The following is a 20,730-nucleotide window of genomic DNA, read 5'->3' as shown; positions in this document are numbered from 1 at the left end:
TCTTAAAATCAATGTGCTGTGTCTTTAATATTGCATAATCACCTTCCATTTCCAAAAATGGAAAGGCTAATGGTTTTTATTTGCATTATTATTATTTTTTTTTTATGCAACCAGTAACTACTATTTTATTCTTCTGTTGGTTATGGATAAAATACGGTAATTCAAGTAGTTTAATAAAATCAAATTTGATTTTTTGAAATCCCCAAGCAACCCCCGTCATTTTCTCATGACCCCCTGGGGGGTCCCGACTCCCACTTTGAGAACCACTGTGTTACACCACTAGTAACTAATAACCTTAGCTTTTCTGAATTTGATTGCAATGCAATCATGTGCATATTTGTAAAGCTGCATTAAAACAATAATTTTTGTGAAAAGTACTAAACTAATAAACTTTTATTTTATTTTATTTTATTTTATTTAACTGAATTTTGGGCGTCAACCTAAATTGTCTGAATTTAAGTAATTACATTTTTTTTATTTAATTTAATTTAATTTAATTTAATTTAATTTAATTTAATTTAATTTAATTTAATTTAATTTAATTTAATTTAATTTAATTTAATTTAATTTTGGGCCTCAAGCTAAATTGTATAAATTTAAGTAATTACAACATTTTTTATTTAATTTTATTTATTTTGTATTTAATTTTGTTTATTTTTTTTATTTTTTTGGGGGGCTTCAAGCTCAATTGTCTTAATTTAAGTAATTTCACATTTTTTAATTTAATTTCATTTAATTTAACTGAATTTTGGGGGTTTAAGCTAAAGTGTTTACATTTAAGTAATTAAAAAAATAAATACATGAGCACCATGCACCTTTTGTGTCAATGCAGTCTTTTAATGGTAGCAGACCTGATTGTTACATAAAAGCATCATCTAATTTAAAGCAGCAATGTTTTTGCAGACTTTTAACTCATTAAGAAGCAAGGTCAGTAATTCGATAGCTTAGCTTTGAGCGTATAACACACTATTCAGCCTGCTTTCTTTCACAATGACGCAAGAGCTGTCTGCTATGATGTTGTTGAGAATAAAATCCCTGATGTGCGCCCACCAGACGTGGGAAGACGACTTTATTGAGCATTATATCAGTAAACAGAAGCAGTCAAAGGCGGTTATAAATGTGTATGGCGATTTCATATCTGCCTATTCTCTCTTTTAGGGACGGCCCTGACCAAACGTCTCCGCAGATCGGTCAGTTCAGCGGAAGTTTGCCTCAAGAGCCTGTTTCAAGCACATCCAATCACATCTTGTTGAAGTTTCATAGCGACTTCAGCACCAGCGGATTCTTTGTTCTTCGTTATCATGGTGAGAAACACACAGTTTTTACACTTCATTCACTACGGCTTAGTTCATTTATAGTCTGTATGTTGCTTATTGTCGGGTTGATTATCCTGGCTTATTCCCTCTCGCCCACAGAGCATGTTCCTTATGCCGAACGTTCACATACATTCAACCTAAATTGTGGCATGAAATTGCATTATGAATATTGCGGTTTCTCTGCCTTCAAATGCCTCACATTGCTGCCTTTTGGTCCCACACTTATTTATTTATTTTTTGCTGCTCTCAAAAACACAGGGTATGAATTATATGACTTGTTTCTTCGGGAAATAACTTCAATCATCGCAGCTGCCATATTTCGATGGTGCTGTAATGTGTTTGGAAACTTCCATCACCCATAATAACAGTCGTTTCTGAATGAGCAGGTGTAGAAACATATGCATTTCCCTTCAGATGCAGCATCTTGGCTGTTTTGGAAGCTCGTAAGCGGTGATTTGATATGCTTTATGTAGTGGGTTTCAAACAAACAGATGCCTATATAGGGACTTTGATTTGTTTGGTTTTGCTTTGTTTCACTGACATTCTCAGCATTTTTTTAATAAGAAGTAGTAAGCATCTGGTTTCCTTTTGACTTTGGTTTTAATAGCATTAAATTGATTTTATTTATCCATTTTTATTTATTTATTTAGTTTCATATAGTTTCGATTCATTTCAATTTTCTTCGTTTCGCTTCATTTTGTTTCGTTTCGCTTCGATTAATTTTGCTTCGTTCTGTTTTGTTTTTTCGCTTTTTCGCCTGGCTTTGCTTGGCTTTTTTTTTTTATCTATACATTTTTGTTTTGTTTTGCTTTGCTTTTAAAATTTTCTATGTATTATTTTTAAATTCTAATTTTTTTTATTTATTTTTTTTTTATTTAATTTAATTTCACTTTAATTTGCTCTGCTTTTTTATGTACTTATTCCATGTCTTGTTTTTTAATTTATTTTATTTTAATTTATTTTATTTTATTTTATTTTATTTTATTTTGTTTTATTTTATTTTTTTATTTTATTTTATTTTGGGCCTCAAGCTCAATTGTCTAAATTTAAGTAATTACGATATTTAAAAAAATTAATTTAATTTAATTTAATTTAATTTAATTTAATTTAATTTAATTTAATTTAACTTCACTTCACGTAACGTAAAGTAACGTAACGTAACGTAACGTAACGTAACGTAACGTAACGTAGCGTAACGTAACGTAACGTAACGTAACGTAACTTAATTTAATTTAATTTAATTTAATTTAATTTAATTTAATTTAATTTAATTTAATTTAATTTTTATTGATTATTATTGATTAATATTAATATTATTATTATTATTATTATTATTATTATTAGCATTAGCATTAGCATTAGCATATTATTTTTTTTATTATTTAGTTTAATTGTAAATAAAACATTTTGCTGCCTTTTAGTCCCTTTATTTATTTTTTATTTATTTTTTATTATATGACTTTTTTTCTATAGGAAATAGCTTCAGTCATTGCAGCTGCCATATTTCGATGGTGCTGTAATGTGTTTGGAAACTTCCATCATCCATAATAACATCGTTTCTGAATGAGCAGGTGTAGAAACATAAACATTTCTCTTCAGATGAAGTGATTTGATATGCTTTATGTTTGATTTGTTTGGTTTTGCTTTGTTTAACTGACATTTTCAGCATCTGGTTTCCGTTTAGCTTTGCTTTGCTTTTATTAGCATTGAATTGATTTTATTTATTAATTTTTATTTATTCATTTTGTTTTATTTATTTAATTTATTTATTTATTTATTTATTTATTTTGCTTCATATAGTTTCAATTTGTCTCACTTTACTTCATTTTGCTTCGTTTTGCTTTTTTCACTCTGCTTCGATTCATTTTGCTTTGCTTTGCTTCATTTCATTTTGTTTAGTTTCACTTTGCTTGCTTGGCTTTTATATATATATAATTTATTTATTTATTTTTTTGTTTTGTTTTGTCTTAAACTATATTGAGCAAATTCAAAATAACTTATTTTAAAATTTAGATCTCAAAAACAAATAATATATTTATTGCAATTTTCACATTACAAAACAACAACTGGATAATTGACATAAATATTAAAAAAAATATTAATTTGGTTGTTGTTATTGTTGTAATATTGGGGCAGGACGATGGCGCAGTGGGTAGCAAAATTGCCTCACTGCAAGAACGTTGCTGGTTCAAGCTCTGGCTTGGTTAATTGGCATTTCTGTGTGGAGTTTGCATGAGAAAACGAAACTGTTAAATAAAGTATTTATTTTTGTTTTATTTGTCCCCGAAAGGAATTTTTGTAGCTTTGTAATCTTTTGATTTAATGACTAAAGGTGTCATCTGTTTTGTGGTTGTTTTTGGCACCTTTCAGGACTTAGTCCGAAGCATTGCTTTTCATGGAGTATGAGGAAGTGCTTAGATTCCACCTAATGTAAAATATTTTCATTTGTACAGCATGTTGAACATGTGAATAACATTTTCATTTTTGGGTGAACTTACTCTTTAAACATGCTCAACTTTTGGTTTGGGCTTTGCTTTGCATTGGTTTTGTTTGATTTGTGTTTGATTGATCTGTTGAGTTCTGAAAGTAAAAGTCCATTTACAGAGAAGCGATTTTTAACAGTAAAAGATAAACCATTAAAGGCAGACCTGCTGTGAGCTCAGAGGTTGAAGCCAGCAGTTCGCACTCATTTCCTTTTTTCTTTTACTTTCATGAGCCCCACAAATGACATAATCAGTTCAGCCTCGCTATTATTTCAGATTAGATCATAGACATGTTAATGCACTGATCCCACCCAAACATCTGTTAGTGGTATTTAGTTAGCATTATTTAGTAGGGAAAATTCATTATGTTCAGTGGTTGTTCACGGTTGTTCTTATGATTTTAGAGTTATAACACTACAATAAAGTTAATGAAGTTTAGTGCTGCAGTGTGTACATTAAGAATGTTTAAATACAAATGAAGAAGAAACAACTAAGATCAATATCATTAGCCGCCTTCAGATTTTTTTTGTTGTGATTGACTACAGAGCAAACCACTTTTGTCCAGTGACTTGCATAATTAGTACACTGTTAAAAAAGGCTGGGTTTGTGCTGGGACAACAGGAATGAATTAAGTTTACTTATTAGTTTTTACAGTGAAGGGGACACTAAACTGTCAGTGGGCGCCGTCTTTCGGATGAGATGTTAATCCGAGGTCCTGACTCTCTGTGGTCAATAAAAATCCCATGGCACTTCTCATGAAGAGTAGGGGTGTAACCCCGGTGTCCTGGCCAAAGTCCCTCAATCGGCCCTTGTGACCATGCCCTCCCAATCATCCCCATCCATAGAATTGGCTCTATCACTGTCTCTCCACTCCACCAATAGCTGGTGTGTGGGAGCGCACTGGCGCCGTTGTCCTGTGGCTGCCGTCACATCATCCAAGTGGATGCTGCACACTAGTGTTGGTGTGGAGAGACCCTCTTCATGATTTTAAAGCACTTTGGGTGTGTGGCCATACACAATAAATGCGCTATGTAAATACACATTTCATTATATTACATTACATTACAAATTTAAGAGGATTGAATGTAAAACAATTAAGTTATCCCCTAAAAAAGTGTTGCGGTTGCAGCTCATTTTTGAATACGCAGTATGAACAAACAGCAAATGTCTTTTTTTCAATGTATTTTGCAGGCTAAATAGAAAAATATAATGCACTGTCATTGTGCCAAAGATGAAATTAGTTCATGGAAATTAGGTCTTACAGTGATTGTGTATAATAATAATAATAATAATAATAATAATAATAATAATAATAACAATAATAATAATAATAATGGTAATATTATTAATATTATTATTATTATTATTATTATTATTATTATTATTATTATTATTATTAATAATAATAATAATAATAATAGTAATAATATAATAATAATAATAGTAATAAAATAATAATAATAATAATAATAGTAATAATAATAATAATAGTAATAATAATAATATTAATAATAATAATAATAATAATAATAATAATCCCTTACATTTATATAATGCGTTTCTGGGCTCTCAAAGCGCTTTACACATTGAGGGGAAACTCCTCATTCACCACCAGTGTGCAGCATCCACCTGGATGACGCAGTAGTATCTGGATGCAGCCTTTATGATGCAAGCTGAGATTGCATCACTTAGCGATGCAATGTCAGACACAATGCACTCAATGGAGTGAGTGATGTCACTGTGATGGGTAGGGTTAGGGGTGGGGTACATTAAAAAGCACTGGATGTAGCTCTGATTGCACTGCACCAGGTCTGCATCCAGACCCCACTTGGATGACGTGACGGCAGCCATACAGTATGTCCAGCCAAATGTCTAGCGGGTCGTTGAACAGCGCAGGGATGTCACCGATGTAAGTTAAAAGACGGGGTGGGGGTTGGTTGTCGCGGACAAATGTGAAAAGGGTTAGGGAGTCGCTGAACAAAGTGAACAGGGGTAGGGGGAGGAGGGCGGGTAAATAGGTAGATCAGTAAAATGAGCTGACGGATCCGGCGTGTTCCGGCACAAATTAAACCCTGCACCAAGCCAATGATGATGTAAAGGCTAAAATATCACGTTGTTTAGAATTATACTGTGACCAAATCTTTGGTACCCCAAAAATGGCTACGTAAGCGGATGGGTCTATATTTATCTGCAACACCCTAGACATAATTATGAAATAATTGATCCCGTAATTCTGTAATATAGGACACATAGAAAAAAATTACATACATTTACAAGTACAATATGACTTAAATTACCCTGTGGTGCATCACATCTGTCTCATCTGTCATCAACATTAACAGTTTTATTTTTGACCATCATTTTTAGATCATTCCTAAATCTCATACCTTTGTCTTTTTGTTGGACTCTCATAGACTTCTTTGCTTTAACAACAAGCACAGGATGCATAGGTTTTAATTAAAAATCACAGTTTTGTTAAAGCTTTTCCCCTTAGGAATAGGTTTGTATTTCATTGTATTAAAAAGCAGTTCTTCAAAATGGTTACTTGCAACACTCCTTCTGAAAACGTAGCCCTGTATACATGTCTGGAGATCGCAAAATATTAAGCCAGAGGTACGAATGGCTGCATTTCATCTTTTAAATGAACGCTACAGGGCGGTATGACGCCAGTCTTTTTCGCACTTACCACCTTATCGCTTACCTCAGTATGTATGGCTTTCCAGTTTGTTACCAGTTTGTCCAGTTAGCTCTCCATGTACGTCGGCAGACTTGAGATGCAGAGAGGAGATGACCGCGATGACGGAATTCAAGTCTGGTGAAGAACGGTTCCAAAAAGTGGGTACAACAGAAACAGAAGCCAAAAATATCAAATAAGCAAGTAAATAGCTGCCTGAGAATCTGAAAACGTGGTAAAAATCAGGCAAGGGCTTTTTAAAACTGTCGGTTGGGTTTATGGAAGTGGGTGAGGGCTGGTCAATCGGTGCTTTTGAAGACACTATTGGTTGAGTTTAGGGAGGGAGGAGGGTTGGTCAGTCGATTGGTCAGTCAGTTGACAGCAGCCTCTAATGGATTTACTTGAGAACAGCAGGTGCGAATAGCACTTGCGAGGAAAATTTGAGATCTCAAAAAGTGTACACAGCAGCCTCTGGTGGATTTGCAAAAAATAAAATCTACAAAAAATGTAGCTCCTGGTACGTATTTGACGGTCTCTAGAAATGTATATAGTGGTACGTTTTCTGAATGAGCTTAGTTGTATATGATGGTTTGTCTAGATCCACTTGATAACATTCCTGGCACAGAGCTTTTAACAGGGGAAATATCAACCAAACATGACAGATGACCTTTGAACCCCATTGGATTTCTGTAATCTGGTTTACAGTACTGTTGGGAAACTTTTATTCAATAAAGGACGTTAATATGTGTGTTAGCATATTTTCTGCTGATGCTTTTGAAGTTTACCAATAAGCCAATACAGCATAAGGACGTTATGTCAAGAGCTTCAAAGCACAAAGCTCATTAGAATTTAAAAAGATAATAAAATAAGATAGTGGCGCTCCCAGAGCTGCCAAAATGGCCATTCTCTGCTCTGAAATTGCTTTTAATGTGTTAGTGTAGTAAGAGTTGAGTTTTTCTTTTTCTTCCTGAGCACTCTCAGTGATGATTTCTAAATTAAATGTGAATAAAGTCTTTGTGTTTGTCAGAGGTGAAGTCTAATGGTATAGAGAACATTCATTCATTTTCCTTCGGCTTAGTCACATTATTCATCAGAGGTCGCCACAGTGGAATGAACCGTCAACTTATCCAGCATATGTTTTACACAGCGGATGCCCTTCCAGCTGCAATCTAGTACTGGGAAACATCCATACACACATATTCACACACACTCATCCACTTTGGCAAATTTAGTTTTCCAGTCTTTGGATTGTGGGGAAAACTGAGCACCTAGAGGAAACCCATGCCAACACGTGGAGAACATGCAAACTCCACACAGAAATGCCAACTGACCCAGCCAAGGTTTGAACCAGCGCCCTTCTTGCTGTAAGGCGATCGTGCTTACTACTGAGCCACCGTGTCAGCTGTATAGAGGACATTTAGATGGCAAATCTGCATCAGAGCATTTGTGAGATTTGACAGTATGTACATGAACAGCTTTAACTTATTTAAACTAACAATAAATGTCTTATACTAACCTTAAACTAATCATAAGCAGTAATTAATTAATTATTCGTTGTCTCGACAGGTTGCATTACCAGGCATTTCTTTCTTTTTTTTTAATTCAATTAAATCCTGCTGCTTTATGAATGTATACATTTATCAAAAATACAGCAAATTATTATGGAAGCGTATGAGTAGCATAATTCAATTCAAAATGTAATATGCAAAATGGCAATGCAATATGTTAAATGGCAATGTATTTCTGCATTAGAATTTGCATTTTCCAAGACATATGAGCAATGTTTGGTGCAGAATGAAAATGTAAATTAAATTACATTGTTTGCATTTCTCATTTCAAACACTGTTTTAATATGTAAATTGTATCCACATTTTAAAGCTTCATATGTAGCAAAATTAAATTGAAAACGCTATACACAAACTGAATTTGATGTGAATAAAGTACAAGCAGAAACTGTAGCAAAATGATCATTTAAATGTTATTTGTCCTAAATGCATTTACACTCGCGTCTAGGAAACGCAGGATTACATTTTCAGCACAACAGCATGGGATGTGTGTAGCAAAATTAATTTTGAAATGTAATGCGCAAAACGATAATGCAATATGTAAATGGCAGTGTATTTTTGCATTTCAGTTAGCATTTTCCAAGACATATGTGCAATGTTTGCTGCAGAATGAAAATGAAAATGAAAAAAAAAAAACATAATGCATTTTCATTTAACACATCGCGACGAATAAAAGCCGATTTGAAATTGAAAATGCATTCTGGCCTGGCCACGCCCACAGACGGCCGCCGTTGCTGCAAGGCGGGTTTTAGGTTATGTCGTCACAGCTGCAGCGAGGACTATTTGGGACATTTGGCTGCATATGACTCCAAAAGAATTCTCCATTGTAATGGATGCAATTCCTAAAGGTGTTATAATGCTTTTTAAAGGCTATGGTGGAGTATCCAGTGTTTCGTCTGTGCTATTGCACCCCTTGGAAACTTCAGAGGGAAAAATATGTTTTTTAACACAACCTTCCTCACGTAAAATATAAAATCAGATCTCTCTTTCAAAAGGAAATTGTAACAACTCCATATGTGAAGTTTTTCTGGATGGAAATATATGACCAAATTCATTGGAAAAAAGTTTGGTCATTATCTGTAAAATATATAATAGCTAACAAAATTAGAGAAATTTCATTTAAACTGTTACACAGATTTTACCCAGCCAAGACATTTTTGAAAAGATTTAAATCAGATATAGATACATGCTGCTCGTTCTGTAATATACCCAATGAAACTGCTGACCATATTTTTTGGAGTTGCCCTCATACACAATGCTTTTGGATTGAACTTTCTTTAGATATTCATCGTAAAATACTACCAGGATTCTTGTTATCTTTTAAGGATATCCTGCTGGGTTTTTTTAATGCTCCTGATGATAAAAGTAAGGAATATTTCATTATTAATCTCCTTTTAATCCTTGCTAAATTCCATATACATCGCTGTAAATTCTCTCAGCGTATACCTTGTTTTATTGTTTTTGAAAAGGAAATTCAACAGTACATTAGAACTATTGCTTCCTCTAAAAATCTTAAAGCCATTAGAACGGTTAACTTATTTTCCTTTTTTAATTTTCTTAACACATAAGGTAATATTTTTGTTTTTCTTTTTATTGTTGTTTTCTTTTCTCTTTTATGTGCTTACTTGATTCTTTGCTCCTCTGTAAAACTCATGTATACTCTTGCATTTCTATGATGTTATTGTTACCCTGACATTAAAAAAAAAAAAAGACATTTGGCTGCATAACCATGGCGAAGTCTGTTCCTCAGCGGCTTCGCGAAGCTGCACGAGCCCTCGAGCGTGAACTGGGAAATACTTTAGAAAACCAATCACCTCCTAGCTCAGGAAAGTTGGCTTTAGGTTTGATATTCTCACACGCAGTTTTAGGGATCATCTGCAAATTAAATCGACAGAACCTAAAGGGGCTTTAGCTGATGTGTACTGTGTGATTATGACAAGAGCTATTGCCTATTTCTGCATTGTATGCACCTTATAGTTAGAGGTATAGTAGCCTTGCTACCTGTATTAAATCAGTCTGGCCTCTAACCATTTATTGGAATCTTCTAGAATTTTTTTTTTCTGCTTTGCTTTACTGTGGGTTTTGGTTCTGTTGATTCAAATCAGTCAACATCACCTATAGAAATATGTTTTCTGAGAAAAAATGGTGACGTGTTCAATACTTATTTTTCCTGTGGTATAAACAAACCTCCTCTGACAGGTGTGAGGATTGCATATGTAATTGTATGGATTGTATTCAAAGTGGAACACCCATGCAATAACATATTCAATCATCACACCTCAGAGGAGTTTTTATATATACTATTCAAAACTACAACCAATAATAAACAGTGACTTAACATCACATGTGTCTCTCCCATGTCGCAGCTTACCAACTCCGTGTCTGTCAGCCTCCTCCACCGGTCGCCAACGCAGAGATCCTGGCTGAAGATGACGAATTCCAGATCGGTAAGAAGAGTTTTTGATGATCTGCTTCATCATGCGTCGAACCCTCATTAAACAGACCCAACTTCACAATGCAGATCTGCTTATTTAATGTGAAAGAAAATACCCCTTTCTCTGGGGAAAATAACACCTGATGCTCTGCGTTTGTCATCATTACTGTCACAAGAGTGTAAACGGGACTTAATGAGCTAATGCGTTGTTGAGCAATTTCTGTAGTGAAAAAGCAGAGATGCGTGCTTGTAATTACTCAGCTTGATTATTGTACTGAAGTATTATTTTTGAGGATATGACTTGCTGGGTGATTTATTTAATGTTAATTTTGTCAGTAAAGCTGGTTCTAGTAATCTTCCAGTACATGAGTTTGCTACACACGCACTGATAAGCTGATCATTTGGTATAATTGAGATGATTGTTTGGCTGTTGTAAATGCTGCTTGTGAAATTACAACTTATGATAACATGTTTTTACTGCAATCTCACCTCAAAATTACAGTCAAGTGTTTTAAAATTAAAATAATATTGTAATAAAATATTTTTGTATACACTGTAAAACACATCTGTAAATTAACAAATTTTCCTAATTTGTATTTGTTTATTGTTATTTTTTATTATTATTATTATTATTATTATTATTATTATTATTATTATTATTATTGCTATTATTATTGCTATTATTATTATTATTATTATTATTATTATTTTATTACTATTATTAATAATGATATTATTATTATTATTATTATTATGACTATTACTATTATTATAAGTATTATTATATATTATTATTATTATATTACTATTATTATTATTAATATTATTATTATTACTATTATTCTTATTATTATTATTGCTATTAATATTATAATTTTTTATTATTTTTTTATTATTATATTACTATTATTATTATTATTATTATTATTATTATTATTATTATTATTATTGGTATTATTATTATTATTATTATTATTATTATTATTATTATTATTATTATTAATTTTATTATTATATCATCATCATCATTATTATTATTATTATTATTGCTATTATTACTACTACTACTACTACTACTACTACTACTACTGTTATTATTATTATTATTATTATTATTATTATTATTATTATTTATGATTTTTAATTGCATTGAGGGATTTTTGAACTTTCAGAAGTGCATCACAATCACAGCTTTGCTTAATCACATTTGTGATTTCAATTCGAATTCATCTAATCGCCTAGCCTTACACTCTCAGAAATAAAGGTACATGAGCTGTCACTGGGTGTAACGCCGGGGAGTAACACCACAACAGAAGGTAGGATCCAATATGCAGGTTTTATTCACAGTCAGGCAAGCAGTGGTCAATACGGGAGCAAACAGGTATGTGAGGACAATCCAGAATCGTAGTCAGTTTAACAATCAAAAGGTCGAAAGGCAGGCGGCAGACAAGGATAACTAAATAAACAAGGCTAGGTTCAAAACACAGGAAAACAAGACAAGGAAAACGCGTTGTAATGCTACTTTACAGTGAACAAGACTCGGCAAACTGAAGGGGTGAATGTGTGGCTTAAATAGTGTGTGTTAATCAGTCTCTGAAAGTCCTCAGGTGTGCAAATGTAATCAAGCTAAATGAGAAAGCAGGTGTGTGGGTAAAGAGCATGTATGAAGTTGAAGTCCATTTACTGGCAGATTTGTAGTTTCATGAGTGAGTGTTTACCAGCGACATCTGGTGGTTTGTTCACTGGTAAACATGACACTGGGGTGGTACCTTTCCAATAGGTACACATTTGTACTTGAAAGGTCCATATTGGTACCTCAAAAGTATATATTAGTACCTGAAAATTTTAAGAGGAACACTTTTGTACTTTTTAAGTACTGAACGCGCTCTTTCAGGCAATCTTATGTATACGTTCACTCAGCGCAGCATTCAGCAAATTACCGGTAATGTTACAACTTCTGGAACTGCCTGAACGAATTTATTAGTATTTTCAAAAAGGGTCTGTTCACACATACAGACCTTTCTGTATGTTTGAAAAGGGCTAAAGACTTAGCAAAGAACTAGTGTGTGTGGTGTATAAATAGTCCAAATGATCAGCAATCATAAGCTTTAGCTGCGTGTGTCATCAGCATTGATAACTGACTGTGTGTGTGAAATGGCATGATGGGATTTGTAGTTCATAAAAGTGGCAAATGCAGTTCACCAGTAAACTGCCAGGACTGGATGGCTGATAAGTGTAACGTTAATTCATGATTTATAGTTATTTATTCAAGTAAAACACAATTTTAGTTTTATTCTGTAAAACCACCAATGACGTTCATTCCAGATTTCAATGAAAAACTTTTTGCCATGCTCCCACCTTTCGCCACACAGCACTGCTTTATTTAATGTGAAATAAATGCCCCTTTCTGTGGAGAAAACAACACTCGACGCTCTGCATTTGTCATCATTACTGTCACCAGTGTGTAAACGCTCAGGTCTTAATTAGCTAATGTGTTGTTGAGCTGGTTGTAGCACTGATATGGCTGTGTGTAATTCCTCAACAGGAGACATCATCAGGTACCGCTGCCTGCCGGGCTTCACGCTGCTGGGGAGCGAGATCTTGACCTGTCGGCTGGGCGAGCGGCTGCAGATGGATGGTCCTCCCCCAGTATGCCAAGGTTAGTTTGGCAGCTCATCCAGCACGCCTTCTCATTTGTGTCTGTGTTCTTCCTGTTTTTTTATTTTGGGGGGGGGGGGGGGGGGGGTGGTTATGTCTCACGTCGTTAGCTCTGCCACTAGTCATTAGGCTCTTTTGGACTTCCGAAATGAGGAAAGCGTGGGACGGCACAGTCATTGTGTTTAAGAATTTACAGCATGATACTGTCTTGAAGTCCACAGTGTTATTAAATTATCAGTAAGTTAATACTGTAGTTTTTGTTTCTTTTTTTTCTGTTTTTTTATTAAAAGTTTTGATTGTTATTATTACTTATTAACTACTTCAGTTTTTATTAATATTTAAAAAATTTTATGTTTAGTTAACATGAGAAATTTCTGTTAAAGAGCCCATACTATGGGTTTTTGAAAATTCCCCTCCATGTAGTGTGTAACACAGCTCTAAGTGAAGTGAAGTATCCAGCTAAGGCTTAAATCTGTAAGAGTACAGTGTTTAAAACGGTTGATTCATCTATAAAAGAGTCGACTCATAGTGCTTCAAACGAGTCGCCTTGATACCGAGTCATTAGGTGTTTCGCCATGACGTACGAACGAAACCAAGTTATTCACGTGCACGCGCAAACCCGGGAGATTTCAAACCTGCGGCCCCGCCCTCTGACGCAAAAACCCAGACACACACACACACACACCCACAAACACCCACACACACAAACATGCCGGTCGATTGAAGTCAAACTGCAGATGGATATTATATTGAGTCTCTTCCCAAAGATGAAACCTCAGCATTATAACCAAGCAGTTGGAAAATACTGGAAACTTCTGCAAACTACATGCTACAAAGAATACTTCATCGGCGTTTGTTAAAGGAAGGATCAGTAAAGAGTAACTTACTGATGGACGTCAGGATGGACGAATATAAAATATATTGATAATATATAAATTATCAATATATTTTAAAATAAATAATGACATTGACATCAATTTGAGGGGCCAATTAATTCAAAGTAGGCTACAAAAAATAATAATAATAAAAAATTAGTGGGATTTCAAAGGGCCCTCTCCCTCGACGGGGCCCTGGGTAGTCAGGTCCACTTTTCCCCCCACTACCACGCCCATGTGCAGCTTTTATTGTTTTATATAAAGTCACCTTCGTCTCAGTCTGTCCCTTTACAAAGGCTTATATCTTTGACGTTGTGTTAAGTAGCTCTGCAGATTGTTCTCGGCGTAACTGTTTAATAAACATAAAAAGGTCTGATTGACTGTGATTGAGCTGGCGGTCACATTTGCACTTTCAGTGAGAACAGGCAAATTACTTGTCACAGGAAACTTGTCACTTCTCGTCTTGTGGAGTAAAAGTAAATTATGAAGCAAGAGTTCTTGATTGTAATGCTGACATGATAAGTGGTCTTCAGAGGAAAAAAAAAAAAATATATTATAAATTGATGCTAAAATGAAAAAGGTCCTCTTTAGGAAGTTGTATAAGCATAGAAAGCGGTGACAATGTCATACAATCAATTTGTGCTGTACGTATGGATGATTCACTTTCAGATGGTGTTTTACATATACAGATGGAGACATTTACATATACATGCTATTACTGTATTTTTTCTGCAGAAATGAACACCTGTTGCATAAAATGAAAATAAAAAATAAATAAAATAAATGAATAAAATAAAATAAAATAAAATCAAATAAAATCAAATAAAATCAAATAAAATAAAATGGGGCTTTACGTTGGCGCAGAGTGTAGCACAATCGCTTCACAGCAAAAAGATCACTGGTTCTAGCCTCAACTGGGTCAGCTGGCATTTCTGTGTGGAGTTTGCATGTTCTCCCCGTGCTGGTGTAGGTTTCCTCCGGGTGCTCCGGTTTCCACTATAAGTCCAAAAGCATGCGCTATAGGTGAAATGGGTAAGCTAAATTGTCCATAGTGTATGTGTGTGAAAGAGAACATATGGATGTTTCCCAGTGCGACCTCTTATTAATAAAGGGACCAAGCCGAAAAGAAAATTAATGAATGAAATAAATTAATTTAATTAAATTTAATTTAATTTAATTTAATTTAATTTAATTTAATTTAATTTAATTTAATTTAATTTAATTTAATTTAATTTAATTTAATTTAATTTAATTTAAATTATTAAATTATTAAAAAAATGAATTAAACAATATTTAATTGAATAAAAAATATTAAAGTAAAATAAAATAAATAAACAATGATATAATACAAAATTAAATTAAACTGAATAATGATAAAAACAAAACAAAATAAACAATTATATAAAACTAAATTTAACTAAATTTAATTCAATTAAATCATAAAATAAAATAAATAAACAATGATATAATACTAAATTTAACAAAATTAAATTAAATTAAACAAAGCTAAATTAAATTATAAAATAAAACATAAAACAAAAAAATTAAAATATTAAATATAATAAAAAAATAAATAATTAATTAAATCAAATTCCAAAATTAAATCAAATAAATCTAAATAAATAAAATGTTTACTTTGTGTTTTCCCCCCACTGTGCTACAGAATGATGTGACCCAAAACACTTTTACCATAGTGCTTAATTTGTAAACTAATCAATTTTGCATCTCAATACCATTTGCTCATCTTGTAGAATATTATGTTACACTTCATTTTAAGGTGTCCTTATATGTTTAGGGTTTGGGTTAGTTGCATGTAATTGTGTAATTTATTCCTAATACTATAGTAAATGCATAAAACATGTAGCAAAAACATTGTAAAATAAAATGTTACCCAATATTACACTTGTGATGCAGAACACAATGACATATCTCATTAAAAAGAGCTCAAAAACCTTTAGAAGCAAGGATAATCTCCTTCAGCAGATGTGATTATTGCATGCCTTCTTTTGTTAACACTATCAGTTGTTTAAGTAAGCAGTTCTGAAATATCCAGTATTTCTGTTGTTTTGAAGGAATTATTCATTAAGACAGGGACTCGCTGCCACCTACTCACAGTTTAAACGTCATGTTTATTTATCCTTGACAAGCCTAAACCAGCCGAAGTACCAGCACAAAACACACTCATGCTGAATATTGCTCGCTATTGTTATTATTTTAATGTTTGAAAATGCCCAAAATACAGAGAATTTTGAGACCAGCGTACCAAATGAGCAAGTATTCATATTTAATGCATGCCCAGGTGAAAAGAGAGACAAAGAAAAAATAATATTTGTGAAATATTCCTTTGGGATTTGCTTCGCACAATATTATGAAATATTCCTTTTGTAAGTTATGCTTTCGTGTGATGTAAGGGAGTGTTTGCAAAATGAACATGTTTCCATAAGGCGTGTTTTCCATTTGCAGTTTCAATTTGCGCAGTTAGAAGGCTAATGGAAATACAGCTACAGACTCCATTAAACAAATATCATTTTCTAATTTCATTTAAACACACTTTTCTTTAAAGGTTTATGCAATGAGTGTCTTGTAAAAACCATTTGTTTGGTTGATCTGACTTCTTGGCTTGGTGAATATACAGTTGAAGTCAGAATTATTAGCCCCCCTGAATTATTAGCCCCCTGTTTATTTTCCCCCCAATTTCTGTTTAACAGAGAGAAGATGTTTTTCAACATTTCTAAACATAATAGTTTTAATTACTCATTTCTAATAACTGATTTATTTTATCTTTGCCATGATGACAGTAAAAAAAAAAAAAAAAAAAAAAAATTATATATATATATTATTCTAGCCGAAATAAAACAAATAAGACTTTCTCCAGAAAAAAAAACTATTATCAGAGATTTTCTGTTAAACATCATTTGGGTATCATTTAAAAAAGAAAAAAATCAAAGGGGGTTTATTAATTCTGATATTACTTAATTATATTGTTTATTTTTTATTTTATTATTATTTTTTTTTGTAATATACTGATTTTGCTGACTTTGTTGACTTTGAAAAAGTTCTGTTTCAGTCATTACTTTATTTATTTATGGTCATCACATTCACCTAATATTTATATACAGATTTTGCTGACTTTGTCAACTTTAAAGAGGTGTATTTTATTTATTTATTTATTTATTTATTTGTGGTCATCACATTCTCCTAATATATGTATTTACAGATATTCCTGACATTGTTGTCTTTAAAGAGGTGTATTTCATTCATTCATTCTTTTATTCATTCATTCATTTTCTTTTCGGCTTGGTCCCTTTATAAATCTGGGGTCGCCACAGCAGAATGAACCACAGTGGATGCCCTTCTAGCTACAACCCATCACTGGGAAACACCCATACACTCCCATTCACACATATATACACTATGGACAAATTAGCTTACCAAATTCACATCTACGGCATGTCTTTGGACTTGTGGGGGAAACCGGAGCACCCGGAAGAAACTCACACCAACACGGGGAGAACATGCAAACTCCACACAGAAATGCCAAGGCTTGAACCAGTGACGTTCTTGCTGTTAGGCCACAGTGCTACCCACTGTGCCACCGTGCCACCCTCATTCATTCTTTTATTTATTTATTTATTTATTTATTTATTTATTTATTTTTATTTTAAAAAAAATGTGTCATATTTTCCTAATCTAGTCCTAATCTATTTATTTACAGATTTTGCTGACTCTTTGCCGACACCTCTGATTTTGAAGAGGTGTATTTCAGTCATTTCTATTTCATCATTATGTATTTATTTTTTGGTCATCATCCTAATATAGTCCCGGTTGTTTTTTATTTTTTAATGTGAATTGCTGCGACACAAAAACAAATAGTTATTCTTTAGTATTATTCAGAGTCTAGGGTGGGGGAATAATTACTAAACAATTGTGTATAAATATGAAAAGCATATGCAGTTATAAGTCAATGAGGCCCATTGGTCGTAACATGCAAAAACGTCTTCACAGGAACATTCATTCATTCATTCATTTACCTTTTGGCTTAGTCCCTTCATTAATCCGGGGTCGCCACAGGGGAATAAATCACCAACTTATCCAGCACATGTTTTATGCAGTGGATGCCCTTCCAGCTGCAACCCATCTCTGAGAAACATCCATGAACACACATACACTACGGACAATTTAGCCAACCCAATTCACCTGTACTGCATGTCTTTGGACTGTGGGGGAAACCGGAGCACCTGGAGGAAACCTACGCGAACACTGAGAGAACATGCAAACTCCACACAGAATCACCAACTGAACCAGCGACCTTCTTGCTGTTAGGCGACAGCACTACCTACTGCGCCACCACGTAGCCATCACAGGAACATATACATTGCTTTTTATTATTATTATTATTATTTAACACATGCTCAATTGTCTTCTCCACAGTTCAGTGTCCTGACAATGAAGTTCTGTTCGACTCCACTGGTGTCATCCTGAGTCCCGGTTATCCCGACAGCTACCCAAATCTTCAGATGTGCTCCTGGATGATCAACGTGGAGAAGGGCTACAACATCACGCTGCACTTCCAGCTCTTCCAGACCGAGAAGGAGTTTGATATCCTTGAGATCTTCGACGGTGGGTTTTTACGAATGATAAGCCTCCCTGTGATTTTTTTTTTTTTTTTCAATTATTTCCTATATGATGTTTAACAGAGAAAGATTTTTCACAATATTTTCTATAATATTTTTTCTTCTGAAGAAACCCTTTTTTTTTTTGCTAGAAAAACAGCAGATTTGATTTCTTTCAATTATTTTAAGGTCAATATTATTAGCCTTCTTAAACAATATTTTTTTTCCCATTGTCTACAGCAGTGGTCCCCAATCTGTTTATCACTGCAGACCGGTCAATTTTACCCTGTCCTGGAATGGGGGGAGGGGGAGTGTGTATGTGGATTTCTAGGTGACCATCAACCATTTTCTAAGATAATGCAAAGCTGACCAAACATTGCTTCAACTCTTATTCAAGTTTAATTTATGGAGAAAATTAAAAAGCACTGCAGTGTTTGGGTTTGTCTGAGGGTGCTTTCACATCTGTAGGTCACTTCTTTTGGTCCGGACCAAGGGCAACAAATGATACATTGTACCATTTTCTGCCGTCTTTGGGTTGTTTTCACACCACACTGATTGCTTTGGTCCGAACCAGACAAAATGCAGTCATCTGACAAAATCCACATCACTCATTGGCCAACATATTTCCTAAACTGCTTATGGATTGGTCAGAATTCACATGCAGGAAATGCCAATGGATCTCCCTCAAGTAAACAAACCGGCAGACACAAAATGTCGAGTTACGACTGCACTGACTGATTGTATCCCTGCATATAGTAGACTATATAGTTTGTATACATCACTTTAGTCAAACTATACATTTCGAGAATGAAGCGCGGCTGTGGCTGAAAAACAATGTTTTAATGCATCGCAAGTCATTTCAGGAGGAGGAGTGAATTAATTTAGCTAAACTGCAGCATGGTCATCTTGCAGAAATATTACGAACATCAGTCGCATCAGTCGCAATACTGACATTTATTCATCAGGTATGGCAACCAAAATCTAACATCTGTTAGATGGCATAGTAATAACGTCCACACAACATCAAGCTGTAACATCCTTAGACGTTAATATTTGGTTGGGTTTAAGTTGAACGTTTGAAATTGACATTGGCCTGACATTGAGTTCTGATGTCAACCCGATTTTCATTTTCAAAGAAAATGCAAGGTCCCCATGACGTTAGGGTACAACGTCAATCTGACGTCATGTTGATGTCTTGTGCCTGCTGGGTGTTTAAGGCCATTTCGGTCATACAGTAAACATCCGTCATCTTCCCATCAGTGACATGCATCTAAACCAGGGGTCACCAATCTTGATCCTGGAGGGCCGGTGTCCCTGCAGGGTTTAGCTCCAACTTGCCTAAAACCTCCTGCCTGGATGTTTCAAGTATACCAAGTAAGACCTTGATTAGCTTGTTCAGGTGTGTTTGATTAGGGTTGAAGCTAAAATCTCCAAGACACCGGCCCTCCAGGAACAAGTTTGGTGACCCCTGATCTAAACAGTCTGTGGGTCAATGCGTGTAAAGATTTTGAACGTCTTCTTGTACACTTTTAATGCTTCCAAATCATTTGCTGCAATTATAAAGCGTACATATCTTGTGGTAGTTTTCTAATCCCCATAGACAAGAAAAAATAAAGTAGTAGCTACAGGTTGAAGGAAAGTACTAGAGTAAAAGTACAGATACTGCACTAAAAATATACTCAAGGAAAAGTAAAAGTACACATTTTTAAAACTACTTAGTAAACTATCATTTCTGTGGAAAACTACTCCATTACAGTAATTTGAGTAAATCACCCTAACCTGCCTAGTTAATCTAATCAACCCAGTCAAGCCTTTAATGTCTCTTTAAGCTAAATACTAGTATCTTGAAAAAACAGAATCAGAAAGAGCTTTATTGCCAGGTATGTTTGCACATACGAGGAATTTGTTTTTGTGACAGAGCTTCTACAGTGCAACGGAATTACAGAGACAGGACAATAAACAGATAATAAATATTAGGGCTGTGCAATTAATCAAAAATCCGATTTTGATTTCGATTTTGCCTTCTAACCAACCCAAGCTCATTCTGGAAACGTAGCCCCGTGGACGTTTCTGGAGACCGTGATTTACGTGGCCAGAGGTACGTAAAGGCCG

The 20,730-nt window shown here is 34.0% G+C and overlaps 1 protein-coding gene across 5 annotated transcripts in view; it reads left to right on the top strand.

The window, feature by feature from the left end:
- The window catches only part of csmd3a (CUB and Sushi multiple domains 3a), a 598,216-nt gene that overhangs the window by 409,962 nt on the left and 167,524 nt on the right, over positions 1 to 20,730 (top strand). For all 5 annotated transcript variants that reach the window (XM_068214255.2, XM_068214256.2, XM_021467030.3 and 2 more), the window contains 4 exons: positions 1,159 to 1,304; positions 10,405 to 10,485; positions 13,018 to 13,131; positions 18,437 to 18,625. In XM_068214255.2, coding sequence (XP_068070356.1) covers positions 1,159 to 1,304; positions 10,405 to 10,485; positions 13,018 to 13,131; positions 18,437 to 18,625 — 530 coding nt within the window. The remainder of the gene's footprint in view (positions 1 to 1,158; positions 1,305 to 10,404; positions 10,486 to 13,017; positions 13,132 to 18,436; positions 18,626 to 20,730) is intronic.

This window comes from Danio rerio, chromosome 16 (genome assembly GCF_049306965.1).
Source record: "Danio rerio strain Tuebingen ecotype United States chromosome 16, GRCz12tu, whole genome shotgun sequence".
Classification (NCBI taxonomy): Eukaryota; Metazoa; Chordata; class Actinopteri; order Cypriniformes; family Danionidae; genus Danio; species Danio rerio.
The sequence above is the reverse complement of the archived record's forward strand: the minus strand, read 5'-3'. Positions and strand labels throughout refer to the sequence as shown.